Source organism: Ruditapes philippinarum, unplaced genomic scaffold (assembly GCF_026571515.1).
Source record: "Ruditapes philippinarum isolate M1 unplaced genomic scaffold, ASM2657151v2 ctg1109_1_1_1_1, whole genome shotgun sequence".
In the NCBI taxonomy this organism is placed as follows: Eukaryota; Metazoa; Mollusca; class Bivalvia; order Venerida; family Veneridae; genus Ruditapes; species Ruditapes philippinarum.
Window position 1 is genome coordinate 22,815 of NW_026858279.1, and position 22,811 is coordinate 45,625.

At 32.1% G+C, this 22,811-nt stretch overlaps 1 protein-coding gene across 2 annotated transcripts; it reads right to left on the bottom strand.

Annotated features, from left to right (window-relative positions):
* Nucleotides 1-1,276: 1,276 nt before the first annotated feature.
* Nucleotides 1,277-21,548, bottom strand: LOC132752674 (zinc finger protein 62 homolog). Of its 2 annotated transcripts, XM_060743035.1 has the most exons (11): nucleotides 21,422-21,548; nucleotides 15,978-17,124; nucleotides 15,008-15,083; nucleotides 12,244-12,450; nucleotides 11,307-11,408; nucleotides 9,336-9,593; nucleotides 8,666-8,845; nucleotides 7,062-7,166; nucleotides 4,905-5,096; nucleotides 3,881-3,979; nucleotides 1,277-2,588 (listed from the first exon to the last, which is right to left on the bottom strand). In XM_060743035.1, exons 2-11 carry the CDS (start codon nucleotides 17,043-17,045, stop codon nucleotides 1,978-1,980), a joined length of 2,898 nt encoding a protein of 965 aa, XP_060599018.1. In that variant the 5' UTR covers nucleotides 17,046-17,124; nucleotides 21,422-21,548; the 3' UTR covers nucleotides 1,277-1,977. The 2 variants fall into 2 exon arrangements, with proteins under 2 accessions (XP_060599018.1, XP_060599019.1); XM_060743036.1 differs by lacking the exon at nucleotides 3,881-3,979.
* Nucleotides 21,549-22,811: the final 1,263 nt, after the last annotated feature.

A 22,811-nucleotide genomic window follows, 5' to 3' on the forward strand; every position in this document is an offset into this window, starting at 1 on the left:
GCTGCTTTTTGTGTAATACATGTACCTTGGTTTGAATTTGAATCCATTTATTTAATCAATTGAATACAAAAAATTATGACAAGTAAGTAGCAAACTGTATAGGGGGCAGCTCGGACAACAGGTACGGTCTAATCATCATGACTGTAAAAGCTTCAGTGTTTTATAAATGTTCATACAGAAACATTAGAAACATTATTCTCTAAAACATTAAGAGGCGGGTAATCAAGTAGTAGAAGCATAAAGCCTTCTTTTTGGCATTGATGCACTGATTTAACAGGCTGCAGGTGTAAAGACATTTGCTGCTAATACCGGGTTGACCCGAGGTATTGTGTTGCTGGATACTGTATTAGTACAGTCATAGTGATTGAATATATTTTGTGAGAGTCAAAATACCAATTTGTTTACATTTTCATACCTTTATACAACATTTTTTCGCCTCCAGCAGTATGTTCTCCTATCCTTTTCATATGTCCATTCTTTAGGCTAAATGTGCCTTTAAAACTGAAGTGTCCCACTGTTTTTTTCACGTTTTATAAGTATTGTGATAACTGTGACTTTTAATGTGAATTGGTCTAAAATGGAAGGTATGTAATACAATAAATAATTGTCTTGAAAATATCGACTTTCAAAACATGACAACAAACCGGGAAAAAATCTTTATGGATGTTGTTGGTAAGTTTGAGACACTACATATGAGCCGCGTCATGACAAAACCAACATAATGGGTTTGCGACCAGCATGGATCCAGACCAGCCTGCTTACCCGCGCAGTCTGATCAGGATCCATGCTGTTCGCTTACAAATCCTATTACATGTAGAGAAACTGAAAGCGAACAGCATGGATCCTGATCAGACTGCGCGGATGCGCAGGCTGGTCTGGATCCATGCTGGTCGCAAACCCATTATGTTGGTTTTGTCGTGACGCGGCTCATATATTGACTGGATATAAAATATCTATATATAGGAGAAAATAAATTGTTTTGGAAAAAAAATCTTTTATTTATCATATTAAAAAACATAAAACTTTGTAACCTTTTTTTATTTCAAGAAATATTGTATAAGAATATCCAAATGATACATTTCTATTGTCATTTAACAAAATTTTAAATACTTGTGGGAAATGGGCCAATTGAAGACCAATCCACTTTAAAGATAGAGAAAGGTGCCAGGAACACCTCCATACTGTGGGTAAGGATTTCTGAAGAACAATGAACTGTAACAGATGTCACTTGTGGTAATATTAAGACTGCCATGACTAGGATTTTAATCGAAAACAATTAATTCTTCAAACAATTTATTCTTCAAACAAAATTTATCTATCAATGCAAGTATGGAAATAAAAATTTAACTAAGACTGTCAGTGTCCTGGCCAAGATGCCCCTGCACACCATTTTGTCAGTCTGGAATAATGAACTTACATTTTGATGTATCATAAATTCATAATATTCTGGACAAAAATGAAATATGAAAAATTACAAAGGAAAAGTTCTGTAAAAGAAAATGATTGTTCTTAAGCAATACACTTTTTTTAATACAACAATTTATATCTATGAATAGACAAGCTGATATCAGACAAACTAGCCCAGCAATCACGCTGACTCCAGTATATCCTTTATATATTTTACAGGGTGTTGCTTCAATTTGACCCCTGGGTCATATGATTTATATAACTTTCATACAGGACCATTAGGTGATACTTTATGCCAAATATCTTAGCACTGGACAGCGCAGTTTCTGAGCATAAATTTCTTGAATATTACATTTTTGCATTTTACTGTTTAGCTTTTGTGACCTACTAATACCTAACACTAACTGAAACCATCTATATAATCTGTTATCAGAATCTTTCCTATGAAGTTTTGTCAAAAGAAAACTATACCTGAAATAAGTGAAATTCACATATTGAGCTGAAAATATCATGTAAATGAAATCACATTAATCCATTGACATCAAGCACATAAATGACTAGTAGGACGAACTAGACCTTCTTCAGTATTATTTTAACTGGTCGTTTTACTGGTTGTTCAGATGATTGTTTATTGTCAGAAGATAGATATAATGTCATGGATTTAACACTAGAGTTACTTCCCCCTACATCAGGATCAAATAACTCTTTATAATCCCTCCCTTCAACATTCTTCATTATCAAAGTTTTCAAAACTTTCCCTTTATGTAGAGCATTCACTTTGTTAACATTTTTCAGTTCCGCACCTTTGCTTGCCTGATCTTTGCTGACATTATTTTGCCCTAAATTCACTTCATTTTGCTTGGTGATCATTTGATTCTGATCAAAAGTAAGATGTATAACATTTTCCTCAGTCTTCTTTGTATCAGGAGTTTTATCCAACTCATCTTGACCAATCACTTTACTCAAACGAATAACCTTTGGTTTGGACACCTTTTTAGTTATACCTGCATCTTTACCACTACTCTTATTACATGTATCTACATTCATCACAGCTATAGTTTGATTAGTGTCATTTACACTATCTTCAATGCTTCTTTTAATGTTTACAGTGCTATTAGTGTCTTCAGTTTTATTGACATCAACCACCATGGGAGAATTGGCAGTTTTAGTGACATCTTCAACTGTAAAAGAAAATAAAGTAAGGTTAAAAGTGTATATAAACATATTTTGCAAATCAATCTACTTAACAACACTCCACCAAGATTTTTGAACATGAGGGAATAAAAAATCTTTTTTCTAGCTTTGGGTATCATTTGATGTAGGTCAGGAAAATTACTTGTGTGCAAAATTTCAGGTAATTCGCTGAAAACCGACATTTAAATTATGGAAAATTACTTATATAAAAAGTATTTAACTGCTTTAAACTCAAAATGGCCTAAGAAGCCCAAATTCAATTCCAAGCATATGTCTCTATATTCTCGTGCATATATTACTGTTTTAATTTGTCCCAGTTGTATTTACACTTTTGGACCTAGGTGGAGTTCCTTTAAGTTTATACATATTAGAAAATAAACATGACCTGCATTATTCCCTGCATAGAAGCTCCAAAAGTGTGTGAAAATATGCAATAATATAACTGTTAACTTGCTATATTTAGACATGTGTCATATTCATCAACAAGAGCTGTCGGTAGGTCAGCAACACTCGACTATTCTAAGTGCTTGAAAGTAAAAAAGCCTTGATAATGTAAAATTTTCAAAGTAAACAAAAGGGGAAAATTTGTCTTTAAATCCATGTTAAGAGTCCTATTATGCTCTCAAAAAAGAGCATAAAATTTCAACTTGTTTTAAAGCAAGATGTCAATAGAATATGAAAATATCTGAGGTGGTATGCAAACTTAAATGTAAATTCTAATGCTTCATAGAGGTACCTCCTCCTGTCTACAGGTTGGGGTCATGATGGTGAACAAGTGTGTATTAATTCCTCACATGCCAACTCCAAAAGTGATTTTATCTAGCGATAAAATCACGGTTGGAGCTTAATTATTTCTTAATTATCATACTTGTATGTCTATGCTATACACTGTTTTGTCATATATTGTGGTTTTATTTGTCCTTAAAGACCATTTAACCCAACAGAATATTGAAAATTTATCTCAAATCTTAAAGTTGTGATTTTCAGTAATGTTTAAAGCCCATAATCTCCAAATTGAGAACCAATAACCTCAGTGCAGTCCCTTTAACATTTAATATGCTGCTTATCATCAAGTCACATAAATCAAATCAGTTGTATATTTTTGTTTGTTTGGTTTTACTGGGCACCAGCACAGTTTAGGTCATACAGCATCGAAACAGGAAAGATGATTTTGGCTAACTTTGGGTGTTTCAATCTTCAAAGCAACACCAGGGGTCAAAACCACACCACCTGCTGTAGCTAAAAGAAGCATTGACTCCACAATCAGTATCATATTTACCATTAAGTTGTATATTGTGAACATCTGCTAAATGTTGCTTAATACTGTCTCTTGTCACAAAGGTTATATTACAGCTATTACACCGGTAAGATCTGATCTCTGCAAAAATATCAATTCTTTAAATATACATTTTTTACTGATCACTAAAAATGAAAGTTTTGATTTTTACTTGAGGAAAAGAGCATATAGAAGTGATTCATTAGGAAAACAGTTAATTGACTAGAAAAATAGTGAATTAATTAGAAATTAGTGTAGGAAAAAAGTAAGTTAATTAAAAAAATAGCGATTAAATTAGAAAATTAGTGATTAAATAAAAAAATTGTGATTGAAGTAGAAAAATGGTAATTATAAAAGTATAAAGTACTGATTATTACAAACCTATATATAACTTAAAAATTAAAATCATTAAAGGGCCCAAACTCTGACAAAAATCAATGAATCAAAAAATGTTGATGAGATGCACAACTAGACATGGTATTGATCACTCCCCTAAAGTTTTGATGAAATTGCACCAGCAGTTTTTGAGTAGTTCAGACAAGCAAAAAAACATCTTTTTTATTCAAGGGCTAAAATTCAGCCAAAAATCAATCCTGTAAAGTTTTATTGAAATTGCATTTGTGATATCAAAGCATTAGTCAGGACAAACTTTAAAAATATAAATCAGTAAAAGGCCATAACTCTGATAGAAATCATTGAACTGGAAAATGCTGACAATACACACAACTAGATTTGATACTGACCATTCCTGTAAAGTTTGGATGAAATTGCACCAGAAGTTTATGAGGAGTAGAAAAATGAAGTGTATTGGGACATTACATTTGTTCATGTTTCAATATGGACAAAACCATTCATTATTTTTAGGGAAAATATCAAAATTGCTATCAGTGAAGACCATGATCAGAATCCCTGTGTCCAGTCTGGTTTTGGTTTGCACTTATTGCATGAGTGGATTTAGTCTCCGCCCGAGGACTTCAAGTTAATTAAATAACCACCAAATTGCATTTATCAGAATCTTATACCATACCTCCAGCATTTGTTAGTGAACTATCAAAATCCTCAGTTCTACATGCAATGTATGTTTCTGTGTTCATATATGAATGATCTTCCAGGTGTTGTTGTATATCACCAGCATGTTGAACAATGTCACTCTGATTAGCAGTTGGCAATTGGTCATCTGCATTTGCAGGTCCAACTTCTTCTTGCTCCTTTGGGCATTCTAAATAAATTATGAATTATTATATTGCAGTGAAATGTTAAAATCTTTTTCACTATATTTCCATATGTGAAGTTCTTACACGAAGAGTTATGGTATCTTACAAGACTTATTTATGAGGAAGGTAAATTTATGTGTCCCTTCAAACAGTTTTGAATTTTCCAAAAGGATGTACTAGTAGATAAATCCTTTTTTTTTTTAAAGAAAACATAAGGTCATATGGTGACTATCCAGCTTTACTGGTAGAGAAAGACAGCATTATTTCAGACACAAGCAGGCACCTAAGTACAACCACTGACCTTTTCTAAGTTAGCTTGCTCACAACACAAAAAAGAACATAAAAACCTAGGGCAGCTTTAAACCTTCCATATGGAAATTGCCACGTAATTTGAAGCCATTAACCTACACCACTGTACCTTATATGCCGCAAAAATCATTGACAGTTGTAAAGTTATCTATCAATAAAATAAGGAGGATTTGTAACACTGCATAAAAAAAAATTGCTGTCAACCAAACTTTAATTGATAAAATAATATGAAGCAAACACTTGTACACATGAAAATCACAAATGCACTTCCTCTTACTAATCTCTATCATTGTGTGAAGTTCTAATCAAATTCCTTCAATATTTTTAAAGTTATTCTTTAAACAAGCATTATAAATATTATATAGAAATATTACAATTCAAAAAGTAATTAATGTAGTGAAGCTTAAAACAAATTCCATGAACACTTTTCAAGTTAGTCTCCAGACAAGAGTGTGAAGGATGGATGCTTGGATGGATGGACAGGTGAATGAATGGGCATTCTAACAAGGCAGTACTTATTTGGCTACTCTATTGCTCTCTTAGCCACATGAAGGAAATAGCCACATAAAAGCCTTTTTAAATGAATGTCATTGAAGAAAAATTACAGTTACTTATTGTTCCTGTACCCACAGAGGTATCTAAATGTAAGATCGGATGGATGGACAGACAGAATGATGGAAAGGGAGGTGACTAGATATTATATATGGTACAAACTAGTCCTCGTATGAACAGCAGCACAAACACAGGCAAATCTATATGTCCAGTTCTCATGGAGGTGGAGACATAAAAGAAATCGTTATTTACTAAAATTTGGGGTTTTATACTTACAGACAATATTATTCATTGTGTTCTAACACATACCAGTTAGATATGAATATTCTATTCTGTAATGTTTGTTTTTGTTTGATTGGGTTTTACGTCACATTGACACAGTAGAGGTCATATGGCGACGTTCCAGCTTTTACTGGTTGAGAAAGACCTCAGGTGCCCTTCTGTGCATTATTTTAGGCACAAACAAGCATTTAAGTAGAACCACCCACGTTCTAAAAGCTAGCTGGAAAGCTTCCTCACATGAAAGAATCTAAAGTCCCTGTTGGGATTCGAAACCACAGCAGTGAGGGGCAAGTGGTTTGAAGTCAACGACCTTAACCACTCGGCCACGGACGCCCCCTGTCATGTACTTGTGCATCAAAAAATCGTCAAGACAAGATATCTTAAGAAAACTTTATTCACAAATCAATTTGCTAATTACTGTAAACTTATTCCTGCATAAAAACTTAATACCACACTTCTTTGCCATCTTCATGTAAAAATGAATATCAATGGGTCACAAATATTCTTTTAGTTTCATTATTTTTATATTTTCATCTTCATGTAAAAATGAATATCAATGGGTCACAAATATTCTTTTAGTTTCATTATTTTTATATTTTCATCTTCATGTAAAAATGAATATCAATGGGTCACAAATATTCTTTTAGTTTCATTATTTTTATATTTTCATCTTCATGTAAAAATGAATATCAATGAGTCACAAATATTCTTTTAGTTTCATTATTTTTATATTTTCATCTTCATGTAAAAATGAATATCAATGGGTCACAAATATTCTTTTGGTTTCATTATTTTTATATTTTTATATTTGAAAATACTTATTTTACCTGGAAGTTTATATACTTTTGGATGTTGACTGCGCCAGTGATAAGAGAAACCACTCAGTGATGTAAACGTCTTACTGCACTTCTCACACTGATAGACCTTGCCACCTGAAAGCAACAGGTTTGTATACCAACATTCATTTGTAATAAGTATGCAATGTTGACATGGCTATCTCCAATCAAATATGCAAGAAATATGATATGGAAAGCAAAGTAATTCATTTTTAAAAGTGTTTTGTTGTTGTTTCTTTTGTAATGAAGACTGATAGTTGTGCATTGAACAAAAATTACAAACTATGTGTGACAGAATGAAGAATGAGCCTCTAAGTATTCTAAGGTACATCACCTTATCATTGTTTCCTCAGAATACTGTATGTTTAGGGAATACTGACCACTGTACAGTGACCTTCTTTTGGCTCAAATTCTTATCTTTGGCAAATATTCTGTTGAAATTGCATGGAGATAAATTATCACCAATATCTGTCTCAAAATTAATCTTTTAGTAATAGCTACATTTTGTCACGGGGTCCTCACTTGATAGTAATAGCTACATTTTGTGCCTGAATAGTTGATTGACCAATATTTAACTCAGACTAACTGGACTGAACTTGACAGATACATAACACAAGCATAAAAGAATTTTTATCTTTACCTATAATGATATTAATCCAAAAATATTGAAAATAATATCAAGCAAAAAAGGTCATATAACCTTTTGAGATGAAATAATAGTGGTATGTTTTTAGGAAATGATGCAATGTCATTTTGTCACTTATTTGAGAAGTGTAACAAAGGATTACAATTACAGGATTCAACTGAAATAAAGCATGCAAATTAATGCTCAAACTGACACACTCCAGAATCAAAAATATTTCGGTTTTAACCAGATAATCCAAGGTCACAAACAAACTTTTACAGTTACAGCTTCGAAAATAAGCACAACAGGTTGATTAATCTATTGTAAAAGGTAGTTCTTCCTGAAGCTACATTTATAACGGTAAAAGTTTTGTGTGTACCTCAGGATAAATACCAACATTTGCTGAATTCCAGATAACAACAATTCATTGACTCCAATCAGACCAGGAATTAACATATTAAATATTAACTTACATTTATATTGAAATGGTAATAATGAGGTATACATGACGTAAATTAAAGACATTACAAGAGCATTTCCTACAAACACTAGATACATGTACTTAAAATTTCAAACATTTCAGTTACATATAGTTGTACATATATATAATAAATACAAATTCAATTGAGTAATACAAATGTTGGATTAGAGAGGAAATTTAGCTGTATACTTCTATACTAATTTATGGCACATAACAGTCCCAAATTCTGAGCAGAACAATTCCATTTCAAAAATTATTATTAAGACTAACATAACTTCAAGAATAAATCTCATGAGGACTTGATGGTCAGTGAACAAAGCATTATGGTTAGTTTTTTGTAACATCATCATCATCATCATCTCAAGTAATTGCATCACTCCGCAATGAGTATACTAGCAATAACAAGATAAATCTATATTAAGTGATCTTAGTCTAACCAAATTTTAATAACCCTTCTTATAGGGCCCTTTGTAAATTCAATATATTTACCACTGTGTGTTTTACGATGGTTTTCCAATTTTGTCTCATCAGAAAATCTGCGTTTACATCCTTCCCAACCACAAATGAGTGTTTTACTTCCTGGCTTGTGATTTCTTATATTGTGCATTCTCAGTGAGTCCGGATTAGTGAATGATCTGCTACATAGTTCACAGAAATGAAGAGTACCCGCTGGTTTGGTAGTTGGTAAAAGATAAAAATTTGTTTTATAGAAAGTTCACAAGACATTGTTTAGCAAAATAAGTCAGAAATTGTTTTAATATGTCAACATTTTTCTAAGCGCTGTACATTTTGCTAAGCACTTTAAAAAACATTTATATGCTTAAGAAAGAAATACAAACAGAATGCTGTTCACATAGCTTGTATTAACTACATATTTCAAAAGATTGACAGTTAAAATGGTGATTACTGGAAAATATTAAGGATAAAATATAAAACTGTGTAACATATAAAAAGACTGCCCAACCCTTTTCATAAATTGAATGTTACAAGTAAATTCTGATGGATATTTATAGAAATTTTATAGGGTCACATGAGTTAATGCGAAGTCAATTATGATTCTGCAAAATGTACACTTGTTTTGAGTTTCTTCTGTTCCCTCACTATATACCTTTAGATGGGTATAATGTCACTTTAAGTGTAATGAAAGACAGAAACTAACCTTGAGGTCCATGTTTATTTCGTTTATGTCTCCTCAATCCATCAATAGTGGAATATTTGAGAGGGCATTCATTACAGAGATACGGTAATGGATCCTCGGTGTTCTCCTTTTTATGTATTTTCATATGTTCACTCAGTCCACCTCGGGTTTTCTCTACTTCATTACATATAACACAAGTGTAACTTTCTGGTCTGTTTGGAGTTTTATTTCTCTTTGCAGCCTTTTCAGCTACTTTTTCTTTGGAAATTTTTTCTTGCTCTAAACAAAGTAGATAATATATGATGCATGAATGACAATTAAAACAAAAACTTTGAAAATTTAGAAACAGGCATAATGCAGTTATAAACTAATGGCTAAAACATTTTCAATGCAAGACATTGAATAGAATTTTATAAAATAAAATAATACAAAGATTTATTTATTATGATTACTAGCCTATACTGCTGGTATATGGCAGTGTCTAATAAAGATGGTGGGATTGCATGAATCTACAATTATTATAGTAATTCACATATCTTTACTGAATAAAAGTGAAACAATCCAGGGTCCGAGTTTATAAAGAAATTTAATCTGTTCAAAACTTAGATCTCCAGTATTTAATTGGTCAGAAATTGGCACAGAATGTACACTAACCAATGAAAATCCTGAGATTCAAGACTGAGCCCAGGAAAATCTGTTACTATAGTAACTCTTTAAACTTTGCAAAGGAAAATGGTAAATACATTTGTACACTAGAAGTACCAAGTCATCGAACATTTGACTGTATCAATCATTCAATCAGTTTACTTTTTGATCAATGTTAATGCTTTGTTAAAATCATTGAACCAGACAAACTATTGTGCCAATACACATACAATACACATACTAGATATGAATTTGTACATTTGTTGGGGTTTTTTTGAGAAGATAATATTTATACATTTTACTAGTATATGGCTGCTAACATTTTTATCTCAAATTATATTCTTGAATGTGTACTTATTTATATAACAGCACTCCTTCAAAGTCTTACTTATAAAGAATTTCATTTCAAAAGTGTGCAATTAATCATTTGCTCTTTAAAAATTCAAGTAATAGAGAAAATACTGGAGTTCTATAATTTTACTGTACATTTATTTTTTCAAAATTTCAGCTGCCATAACCTGAGTAATAATTGTATTGTCAATGTTTATTGTAAAGTTTATACAATATATGACTAAAGCACGATAAAGGCTTTATCCTGAACTTGCTTAATTTGTCTAATGTATTTGTTCTCCTTTAAATCTGGAACAGTCCATTCAAAGTTTCAGGTATTTCAATATCGAAATACAAAAACTCAGCTATCAGCAGTATAGAGCCTTGTTAGACTGCACAGACCTGCTGGCCAGAATGTACATGTACTTGTTGCAAAGGCTTATCACTTTGATCTGTCTGCTAGTATAACCTATACTAACATCATCCAGAGAGCACAAATCATGCCACAATTTATAACAGTAATGGAAAGAACACCCCCTTACATTGGCTTTGGCAGTATTCAAGCAGATTATACAAATTTATTTTAGTTTGATTGTTTTGGCAGCTTTTAGATTATTGAAAAACTATCAAAATCTGTTCTTGGAACCAACCATTACTAAACAATGAGTGTAACGTTTCTTGCTCAGAGAAAGGCTTACCCTTGATGGGTTTGAACATACATGGCCAGCAATCCTTAGATATTTATCTGATCTGTTAACCACTCGGTCACACTGCCATTTTCATTTGGTTAACATTAAAGGATCAGATTTGATTGTTATGTAATATAATTAATTTTGTCCTGCTAGTAATTACCCCATTCATTTGTTTCATCTTGAATCAGACACTGTTAGCCAGGTCATTCCTGCAATTTTTTAAATCCTGATCCAACTCTATATTGCACGCTTCTTGAATTTAGTTTAAGCAATACCATATTTCTATCAAATAACAAAAAAGAAGCATTGAGATGATCAAACATACCCGGGTTTGCCCACAGATCATGACCGTGTTTTAAATGATGCATCAAACTATCCCTGTGACTGTAACGTTTCGGACATTTATCACACTGGAACATTTCCTTCTCTGAAATTTGACAAAAGTAGCATGTATATCAATCTGATTCTTTCATACCTCAATAGCATAGAGATTGTAAATAACATACATGATACTTCTGATACTTGAAATGGATTAAAATTATGATTTAATATAATACGTATGTGCCAAGTATGTTCATTTCTTGTAAAATTCATTCCTGATCACACTCATAAACAATATTTCTTTCTGTCAGGCTGTATTCAAACATGTTATATATGTAGTAAATAAGGTAAAACATGTATATTTATAACATAAATCATCCAACAGGAGCCTAATAAAGCTATTAAATTCAAACAAAAATTAACTAGCGTAATTACTATGCAAGTGACATCATTTGCATTTTATAAACAGCCTAAAAGCACCCTAAATGTTAGTGCTTCACTAAAGGCATGTCAAATGAAAATATGATTTTTTTTTTTACTGTAAACAGTTCCTATTTTATCTGTGATAAAATAGAATACTATGTACAATATTTGTGTAGGCTCATTATTTATTAAACTCGCCATCATTCTGGAGGTTCGCATAATATAATTTTTTTCCAACTTTTTCAATAAATTCAGTATCAGGCCTACAGTCATTCAAAATTCTCTATGTATATAATCAAAAAAACTTGTAAGCCTATATGATAAAAAAACTTGTAAGCCTATATATAAATGTATACAAAGATAGTGAAAACGACCATCTTTGAAAAAGATATTGAAAACGACCAACCAAAACGCAAGATGACAGAACAAAATTATATATATATATATAATGAATATATATTTATGCAAGAAAGACCTATATACTATATACTATATGGACTAATTTTGCCAATACTTACTGCCAGCATGTATTCTTTCTTTATGATACTTCAGATTTTTGGGAAATTTGTATTTTGCTGGACACAGATCACATTGGAAAGTACGAACATCATCATGTGACAACATATGTATCCTCAACTTGGTCCCAGTTTGCATACCTTTACCACACTTGCTGCATATAAATCTTGACCTTGCTCTATGTACAATCTGATGTTTGCTTAAAGCATCTGAAAGAAATAGGCAAGAAATGAGCAAACTCAAAAAGTGCTTTTTCGACATACCACTTATACATAATTTTTAGAATGTAAAAAATGCATTTGACTACATGTGTTTGCTAATATTACATGTCATCCTCCATGAATTCACCATTCCTTTGTTAATAACAAGAGGGCCATGATGGCCCTGAGGTCGCTCACCTGTATATAGCCCCCCCCCCCCCCCCGGGCCAATTTTTACCCAAGGGCTTTTATTTGAACAGACTTGGTAGACACCCATAAGAAGATGTTTCATGCATAACATCTAAGTTCTAGCTCATTGGGTTTTTTAAAAGAAGATTTTTTAAGTTTTTACTATACACATATAGTCAAAAACAATGACACCCCTGGGGCAGGGCCAGTTTTGACCCCAGGGCTTTTATTTGAACAAACTTTGTAGATATTTACTTAAAAATGTTTCATGTATAATATCTAAACTCAAGCTATTTGGGTTTTTTCAAAGAAGATTTTTAAGTTTTTGCTATACACATATAAGGAAAATCAATGACCCCCGGGGCGGGCCAGTTTGACCCCAGGGCTTTTATTTGAACATACTTGGTAGACACCCATTAGAACATGTTTCATGCTAAATATCTTAGCTCTAGCTCTTTGAGTTCTTTAAAAGAAGATTTTTTAAGTTTTTACTATATGCATATAGGGAAAATCAATGACCCCCTGGGGCGGGGCCAATTTTGACCCCGGGGCTTTTATTTGAACAAACTTGGTAGACACTCATTAGAAGATGTTTCATGCTAAATATCTTAGCTCTAGCTCTTTGGGTTCTTTAAAAGAAGATTTTTTAAGTTTTTACTATATGCATATAGGGAAAATCAATGACCCCCTGGGGCAGGGCCAATTTTGACCTCAGGGCTTTTATTTGAACAAACTTGGTAGACACTCATTAGAAGATGTTTCATGCTAAATATCTTAGCTCTAGCTCTTTGGGTTCTTTAAAAGAAGATTTTTAAGTTTTTACTATATGCATATAGGGAAAATCAATGACCCCCTGGGGCGGGGCCAATTTTGACCCCAGGGCTTTTATTTGAACAAACTTGGTAGACACTCACTAGAAGATGTTTCATGCCAAATATCTAAGCTCTAGCTTTTAAAGTTCTTTAAAAAAAGATTTTTTAAGTTTTTACTATATGCATATAGGGAAAATCAATGACCCCCCGGGCCGGGGCCAATTTTGACCCCAGGGCTTTTATTTGAACAAACTTGGTAGACACTCACTAGAAGATGTTTCATGCCAAATATCTTAGCTCTGGCTCTTTGGGTTCTTTAAAAGAAGATTTTTTAAGTTTTTACTATATGCATATAGGGAACATCAATGACCCCCTGGGGCCGGGCCAATTTTGACCCTAGGGCTTTTATTTGAACAAACTTGGTAGACACTCATTAGAAGATGTTTCATGCCAAATATCTAAGCTCTAGCTCTTACGGTTCTTTAAAAGAAGATATTTAAAGATTTTTCTTTCGTTGCCATGGCAACCAGAGTTCTGCATGAAATGGAATTCTTTGAACAATCTTGATAGAGCTTCATACAAAGAGTATTCCCGCCAAGTTTCATTAACATTGGCCTTGCAGTATCATAGAAGATGTCCTTAGAATATTTAAAATGTGGACGGACGACAGACGACGGACGCCATTTGGTTGGCCATCCTAAAAGCTCACCTGCACTTTGTGCAAGGTGAGCTAAAAAAACAACATGAACAATATGCTATAGGTTCTTTTCATTCATAACAGAATTATTTCTTGAACAATTTCAAATATTGAAGCAGAAAACAACAAATTTACTAGTATGTCTGAACATAAAATGGAGAATATCACTTAATATACTACATTAGATATACATGAAAACTTCATCATAACTAGTAACAGGGAGCTTTGGCCAAGTGGTTTAAGAGCCTGCCTCACATTATAAAGAATGATGAGTTGGTCTAGTCACTTTGTTTCTTTATATGGCATCAGTTCTAGTTCAAATTTCCTCATAATTATGCCGCAATTACTAGTTCATATTTTCTCATATATCCCCAGTACTGATTCTTGTTTCCTAATATATGACCATTACTTATTCATATTTCCTGACCATTACTTATTCATATTTCCTTATGTAACCCCATAATTTGTTCATATTTTCTCATTAGGCACCAGTCCTGGATCATATTTCCTAATATAAAATGTGTACTGGTTTATGTTTTGTCATATAACACCATTCCTGGTTTATATTTTCCCATATGGCACCAGTTTAGGTTCATCTTATCATGTATGATACCAGTACTTGTACACAACATTCTGTGTCCTTGACATTGAGCAATACATTGTAGGTTAATGAACAATGTACTTTTGATTTAGCTCATTCAAAATTGAGCTTTCAGAATTTAAGAAAGTGCCTGATATAACTTGTTTCACAATCATGCTAAACTAACTTCATCATAGTACATGTATTGACAAAAAGAAATTAAAAGAGTTGGTCAGTTATACTTCTACAAGAATAACATGATAAAATCTAATAAAGTTAGTGACTTACACTTATGTTTAAAGACTTTTCCACAGGTGTCACATGTAACTGGTTCATGTTCCATATGTGTTTCCCTCACATGATGCTGACAACAGATAAACAAAAATATTCTTAATCATTTAAAGAAAAAAAGGGATGCAAGGAAACATTGTGAATACAGTTAACCTGAAAATCAGTACAGTCATATTGCAGGTGTGTTGGACCACCCAACATTTGTGAATTGAACTTTCTTTCTTTTTCAACAACCAACTTTACCGCCAGACATGGAAGTCCCACAAAATTTTACCAGAACTAATAACAAAAATATTATCAGTTTCATGTAAAGCAATCATGAGCGGATCATCTTACATTTAATCTCTCAAGAATATGAGACTGACACAAAGACTGGGTTATGATCAAATTCTAGATATATATATACATTTGTTAGTGTAATTTTAAAACAGTTTACTTCACATCATTTACACTGTATAATCACTTTGCAGGATGTCTGTTGTACTTGATATGGAAGTTAAATCCAAAAATCTTTTTTTCTTATTAATAAATTTGACTTGTCAAACTTTTCTGACGCAAGTCATACAATATTTTGATAAAACATTTAAGCTCTTTTGTGTTTTTTTTAAATGTTTAAGTTCAACTATTTTTAAGCTTTTTTTAACATGTTTGAAAAGGTTATTTAAAACACTCTAAAATGTTGTTTTAAAGCAATAAAAATTAAAGTGATTGTGCAGTTACAAAGTTGCCGTTCTTGAAAATAGTTGAAATAAAGGCTCATATAATTTTATCAAATAAAAAGGAAAATATCACAGTATAAGGATTCTGTTCCATAGTATGTACATGTATCAATGAACACTGCATTGCAATACAGGCTTCTTAAATCTTCCAAATTTTCTAAAGGTTATAGTTCTAATTTTGTAATTTAAAAAGCATGCCACTTTTGCAATAAAAAGTTGTATCAAGAAGCAAGTTATTAAGTACTTACAGATAGCATGTATTTTTTCAGAACCCGGCTACAGTAAGGACAAGATACTAGTGTCTGATCTTTATCTTTCTTCGGCTCCCCACTTTTAGCACGTGGTCTTCTGTGCCTATCTTTGAGTGGACAAATATGCAGGTGGACCTTTAACTTCAACATCACACAGCCACACAGCTCACATGTACACAGTTTGTCAGGTGTATACTTATGATTACCTTCAACAGTATCATGCTCTTTCTCATGATCTATTTTCTTATGCTCATACCTAAACGACATTCTACAAAACTTACAACTAAACCATTCGCCACGTTTACTCCTTTTTGGGGTTTTAGCACCGGAAGTCTTTTTTCTTTTTATAGAGGGCTTTGTTAGAATGGTCTCTGGTATAAGAGAAACCACACTTGTATCACCATCATCATTATCATTATCATCATAACTTTGAGCAACACCACCATACCCCTGCCCCATATTACTGTTGATAGCAGCTCTCTGCTGGTTCTCCACTTGTTGAAGTATTTCATCCATTGAGTGTATTTCTAGTCCGTTTTCTGATGTTTGCTTTGGTCCACATTTTCCCCCTCTGCTTGGAGATTTTGTATTCGCCCCATTTCTGTTTGGTACATGATTTTTTGACATTTTAGGACTTGATGACCATTTACCTGATAAACTTTTCTTGCTGGCAAAATATGAACTGTTTTCATCGTCAAATGAGTGTGATAGGACTGATGTACAAAGGCTTGTTAGAGGATACGCAGTTTTAGTTTGAAGATCCATGATATATTTATCTGTATTTGAATCATCTTCCAGATGTTTTAGAAGAAAGCATACAGTTGGGAAGGCGTGATTGCAAGTTTTACAACAGTATGAGCCTATATTTAGACTCAATTCAGTGTCATTATAAACTGTGTCATCCTGTTCACATCGGTGAAAAACACTACTAGGTATGTTTTCACTGTGAGTCTCAAAATGATGATGAAATACATCAATGCTACTGGAACCATACCCACAAAAACCACATATGAACGGGTAGACATATTCTATTTCCTCTTGATGGCTATCCAACAAAAAAGCCATTTTGACATTTAAAATGTAGGTCTTCGGAAGATTTGCTTAATCTGATTATCAGTGATGTATAGTATTCTTCTATTTCCACCTGTAAAAAAAAGCAGTTCATCTTTTTACAATTTCAACAACTCATACTAATACAGTAAGGGCAATAACAAAAAATACAATTAGACTAAATTTAAGTGTCATCAGAGATGGTGATTGATTACAGCCATATGCAATAAATAATTTATAAATTAATGGCTACAGTGTAACTGATTAATAATCAATTACACCTATACAGCTGTGTAATCAACAGTGCTGTGTAATCAATACTTTATAAATGATGTAATTCAATTTCAAAATTCCAATTATTCTTTTAGGTTTCAAAAAAGTGTAGATATTCCAAAGGTCAAAACAGTAACATACGGTAAGAATTCTTTTAGGTTTGAAGGAGCCCAGATATGGAACAGTGTCCCTATGTATGACATAGATCTGCAAGGTTGAAAACTATTTAGAGTTTGGGAGACTGATCCAGGGCTGGAGTGGCCTAAGTTGTAAATGTGCTATGTGTCTGTAAATTTGCTATGTGTTTGTTAATTTGCTTAGTTTTAATTTATGTAAAATGCTTAGACTGCATTTTGTTTTTTGTGCATCCCTAAATTTAGTTTGCTTTGATTAAATGCTGTATGTTAAATTCCTTCAAACCCCCTATTTTTATGCTAGTTGTATCCTTGCTGTCTGGTTTGTATGTTTGTTCTAATTAAAACTCCCTATTGTCCCTTTCATTAGGCTGTACATGCAACTTAATTTTAGTTACTTTGTTTGTTATCCTGTATGTGTTTTTAAAAATATCTTTTTCTTTTTTTTCGCACAGTTTTAGTTCTATCATAAAATTGTTATGTACTTTATAAGTAAGTCAATTTATTTATTTATTTCAGCAAATCTTTAATTATGTATAAACACTAGATGTTAACTATTACTATTTTGGAAGTGGCTAACCGTACGGGCCCGTACAGCTAGCCAAAAGTTCTAGCTGTATGTGAGTCACGTACGACTAGCAAGGACACACTGTATTGGCTAGCCGTATGGCACATTTCAAAATTATATGGAAGTCGAAAATGCATATGTTATTTTATGACTTTAAGGGAGGATTTTAACCAAGAAATAGCAATTCTCTTTGTTTACTTTTAAGAGATTATAGTCCCTTGGTGCCTACAGTAAAGAAAGTACAAATATGTATCTTAGTTCATCTCAAGACTTCGAGAAAAAAATAGCGTTTTATTGCAGTTAAATAACATCAATTGAAATAGTTTACAAAATTTTCATAATAATCCTTTTTTGTTTCATTAAGTTTAATTGGGAAAAAAAACGAAAATAATTGCTCTGATAATTGCGTCAATTACCGATGGTATAGAAGTTTGTCCATTGTTAAGGAAAGTTTGCATGTTCCGTGAAAGGCATTCTAAAATTCTATTGTCAGTCCCTGGGTAGACTTTAATTAAGGCTAATTAATTGATTGTGCATTTATGTTCGATATTTATCTACAGTATTTGAAAATTATTTTCACCATTTTTTATTTTATTTTTTTTTAATATTCTTTTTTATTTATTTATTTATTCCCCTCCGTTCATTTTTTATTCGATCCATGTGCTTAATTACGCACACGGATCGAATAAATAATGATCTGAGGGGCATAAATAAATAAGAATATTAAAAAAAAAAAAATGGTGAAAAGCAAAAATAATTTAATAATTTAAAAAATGATTTAATAATTCATCTTTCATACAAATAAAACAACAAATCATAAGCATGAAAAAAAAAGGACGTTATAACTTATAACATGCAACTTTGACATTTTTATGAAGATAAATTATACAACGCTTATTCGTATTCATTTTTTTACAAAATGGCGGAGCATCTTTATTAAAGTGAACACACTAGGACAAATGTGGATACTTGATTAAAATCCTCAACACCATAAAAGACACAAAATAACATATATGCATTTTCGACTTCCATATAATTTTGAAAAGTGCCATATAGCTAGACAATACAGTGTGTCCTGGCTAGTCGTACTTGACTCACGTACAGCTAGAACTTTTGGCTAGCCGTACATGCCCATACGGCTAGCCACTTCCTACTATTTTAATTAATTCATATTTTTATTATAATTATTTTTATTTATTTCATATTGATACATGTATCATACTTAAATTGTCTGCTCATTCTATATGACAGTGGTTTATTACTTTTAAACTGTTAATCCCTTAAACAATATGTACTGTGCATGTCATTATACTTTGCTTTAAATTTGTCATCTTATATTGTATAGTTTTTCTCAATCTTGCTACTTTTATTTCTTGCCTATAGTTGCTACTAGTTTTTAATCGGTATGCCTAAAATACGAAAGTGAGATTTTTGACGAAAGTGAGCGAAAGTGAGCGAAAGTGACTTTTAAAAATTGAATTGTACCGTTTTAATAGAATTTTACAGGGGCTTTACTGTTTGTAGACATATATTATAAGCAACTTATAATATTTCTTTTCAAGAATAATCTCTATGATGATTTAATCGCCATTTATGTGCCCAATTTCTATACACAAGTTCTGAGATCTTCCTTTCGCTCACTTTGAAAAATACGAAAGTGACATGTAAAATATTAAATATAGAGTTTAAATTGAAATTTATACTAAAATTGCAGTTTGCAGACGTATATTATCCGAAATATATAATATTTATTTTCAAAAATAATCATTATGATGATTTTAATCACCATTTGTTTGAATAATTTCTATACACAAGTTCCGAGAGCTTCCTTGCGCTCACATTGAAGAATACGAAAGTGACTTGTAAAATATGAAATAAAGCGTTGAATTGAAAGTTATACATATATTGCATTTTTCAGGCTAATAATATCAAAAATTAATATTATTTATTTTCAAAAATAATCATTATGATGATTTTTACCCCATTTTTTTCTACATAATTTCTATATATACATGTTCAGCAATCTTCCTTTCGCTCACATAGAAATTACGAAAGTGACCTCTACAATATCAAATATAGAGTTTAATTGAAATATAGTTTTGAATATCAAATTATTGATTTCTGAAAATATACGTTTACAAACTGCAATTTTCAATTCAAACTCTATACAAGAATGAATTTGATATTTTACAAGTCACTTTCGTATTTTTCAATGTAAGCGAAAGGAAGATCGCTGATATTGTATATAGAAATTATGCAAAAAATGGGCTATAAATCATCAAAATGATTAATTTAGAAAATAAATAATATTAATTTCTTATAATACACAAACTGCAAATTTAGTACATTTTCAATTTAAACTCTATATATTTAATACTTTACAAGTCACTTTCGTATTTTTCTATGCAAGAGAAAGGAAGATCACTGAACTTGTGCCAATAAATGGCGATTAAATCATGATTATGGTTATTTATTATAATATATATAATTAGTTGCTAATAATATAAGTCTACAAACAGCAATTTTACTGTAAAATTCTATTAAAACGGTTCGATTCAAATTCTAAAAGTCACTTTCGCTCACTTTCGTCAAAAATCTCACTTTCGTATTTTAGGCAAACCCGTTTTTAATGTTTTAACTTTTCTGTTAGTAAATTACTAAATATCTTTTATGTCTTTGTTATTGTCAGTAAAGAGCTTATTAGCTAATGTTTCCTGTAATTTGTAAACCAACTTTAAATAAAGTTTTTTGTATCTTGTAGATCACGATGTGCTAACTAATCAAAATGATCAGGGCTGGCAAAATCTAATTTTGACTTACTTGTAAGTTTTTATGTGAAGCATTTTTTAACTTGTCCATATGATATTTACATAGTCTATTCTTAATTTTCACTTGTCCGTACTGTGAAACAACCTGGGCAATACCAAAGGGACCCGACACAGTGTTGGGATAGTGTAAAAAAATAATTGTAGAAATTTTTTTTTATACTTTATATATAATATCCTAGTCAAAATATATTGACGTGCCAAAGCTTGATTCTGAGATATTTTCGTTTTGGGGCAGAATCTCGCTTTAACGGTAGAGGCGAGATATTGCCCAGACACGAAAATAGCACAATATCTCGTCGCGCAGTACAATAAGTTGGACTATATAATATCCCAACACTGTGCCTGGTCCCTTTGGGCAATACGTATTTTGCCAGCCCTGATGATTACAAAGTTCGAGTTCATGATGAAAGCAGCTGAGGTCATGTCTGAACATAATTCTAAATCGGGAATAATTGCAATCTCAAATTAATCAAATTCAAAGATAAACTTTTTGTTTGAAATTTAGAATAATGTGTCCGAGGACTACTCCACTATAACGTTAGTAGCGTAAGTAAAGATGAGCTATTGGGAACAATAAATAATATTTACCTCTATCTACATTACATCTTATTTGTGCAGACCATACTCATCACCAGTCTTTCCATCAGTTAAACAGTTCCATATTTTACAATTTGAAAAAAATAATCGTTTTCCTAATTTTAGCAAGGGAGGTAAATCAAGCTGTCCTAGCTTACGAAGCAAAGGGAGACAACTATGTCGGAGTTTGCGTTTAGCGGCTCGGGCGGTTATTTCCCTTGACCTATAGTTCTATGCAAAAAAAAAAGAAAAGAAAGAACAGAAAAATAAATATAAAAAAAAATGTTTCATCTTATTTTTCAAAAATTATTTAATGATTTTTTTTAAAATTTAAACTTATGTATCAGACTGGATTGTACTGTTTTTCCATGGGTGCTTTTTATCATTTGGATGTTAGAGATGTTATTTTATAATGTCATTTGAAAAGAAATCAATATGAACAAGTAGGGCCTATAATGTTGACGCTGAAAATGAAAGACGCCACCAAATGATATGAACGGTCACAGGTTACAATTGATTAGTGCTTCAAGGTTGATTTTGTACATTACCAGGTAATGTACAAAATCAGCCTTGAAGCACTAATCAATTTTTCTTGGTATGTGCTCGTTGATTAATAAGTAGCCAATCTCATTTTAAATCAAAGCACAGAAGGCGCTGAATTTGTTTGGGTCTTCGAATATCAGAAAGGTGAAGGTTGTGAGATTATAGATATTCAATTCAATGTTTATTTGACTTAAACAATTTGGAAAAAAAATGAGTTGCCTTAAGTGGGATTTGAACTCCAGACCTCTCGCTTGCAAAACTCTCGGCCACGGTGCAGTTATATGTTAACGGCCTGAAGAAAACCATATCATTCTAAATTAGGGTTTGTAACCCTTATTATTTCGACGCAAACTGTTGTTAAACACAGATGTAAATAATCATGGAGCTTACTATAAGCACGTATATCTATAAAGAATGAAACAATATGAAAAATATTCGACATTTCGGGAACTATCTGGCTTGAAAATTAATGCGCCTGTCATTTGACCATCTTTACGCAGTGATCTCCCCTGAATTTTTCTGCGTTAGTGTACATATAAAGGGAAGTAACCGCTTCAAAAAAACGGACTACTTTCGGCATTTGCAATTAACAACACCAGGGTCTGAAATTTCGCTACCAAAATCAGATCATCGTTTTCGCTTGTTACTCTTCGCAACGAGCGTAGGGTAGTGGAGTGACATGTACAGTTAGGATATGATATTAATGAGATGAAAAAGTAGCATATTTTTGTGAAAAAGTAGAACCTAATGCACAAACTCTAAAAATTCCAGCTGGAACAAAACTTTGGAATATGCTATCATCCTATCACAGTCACAAATCCAGTAACTAGAGAGAGCACATAGACAATACAGTAAATAA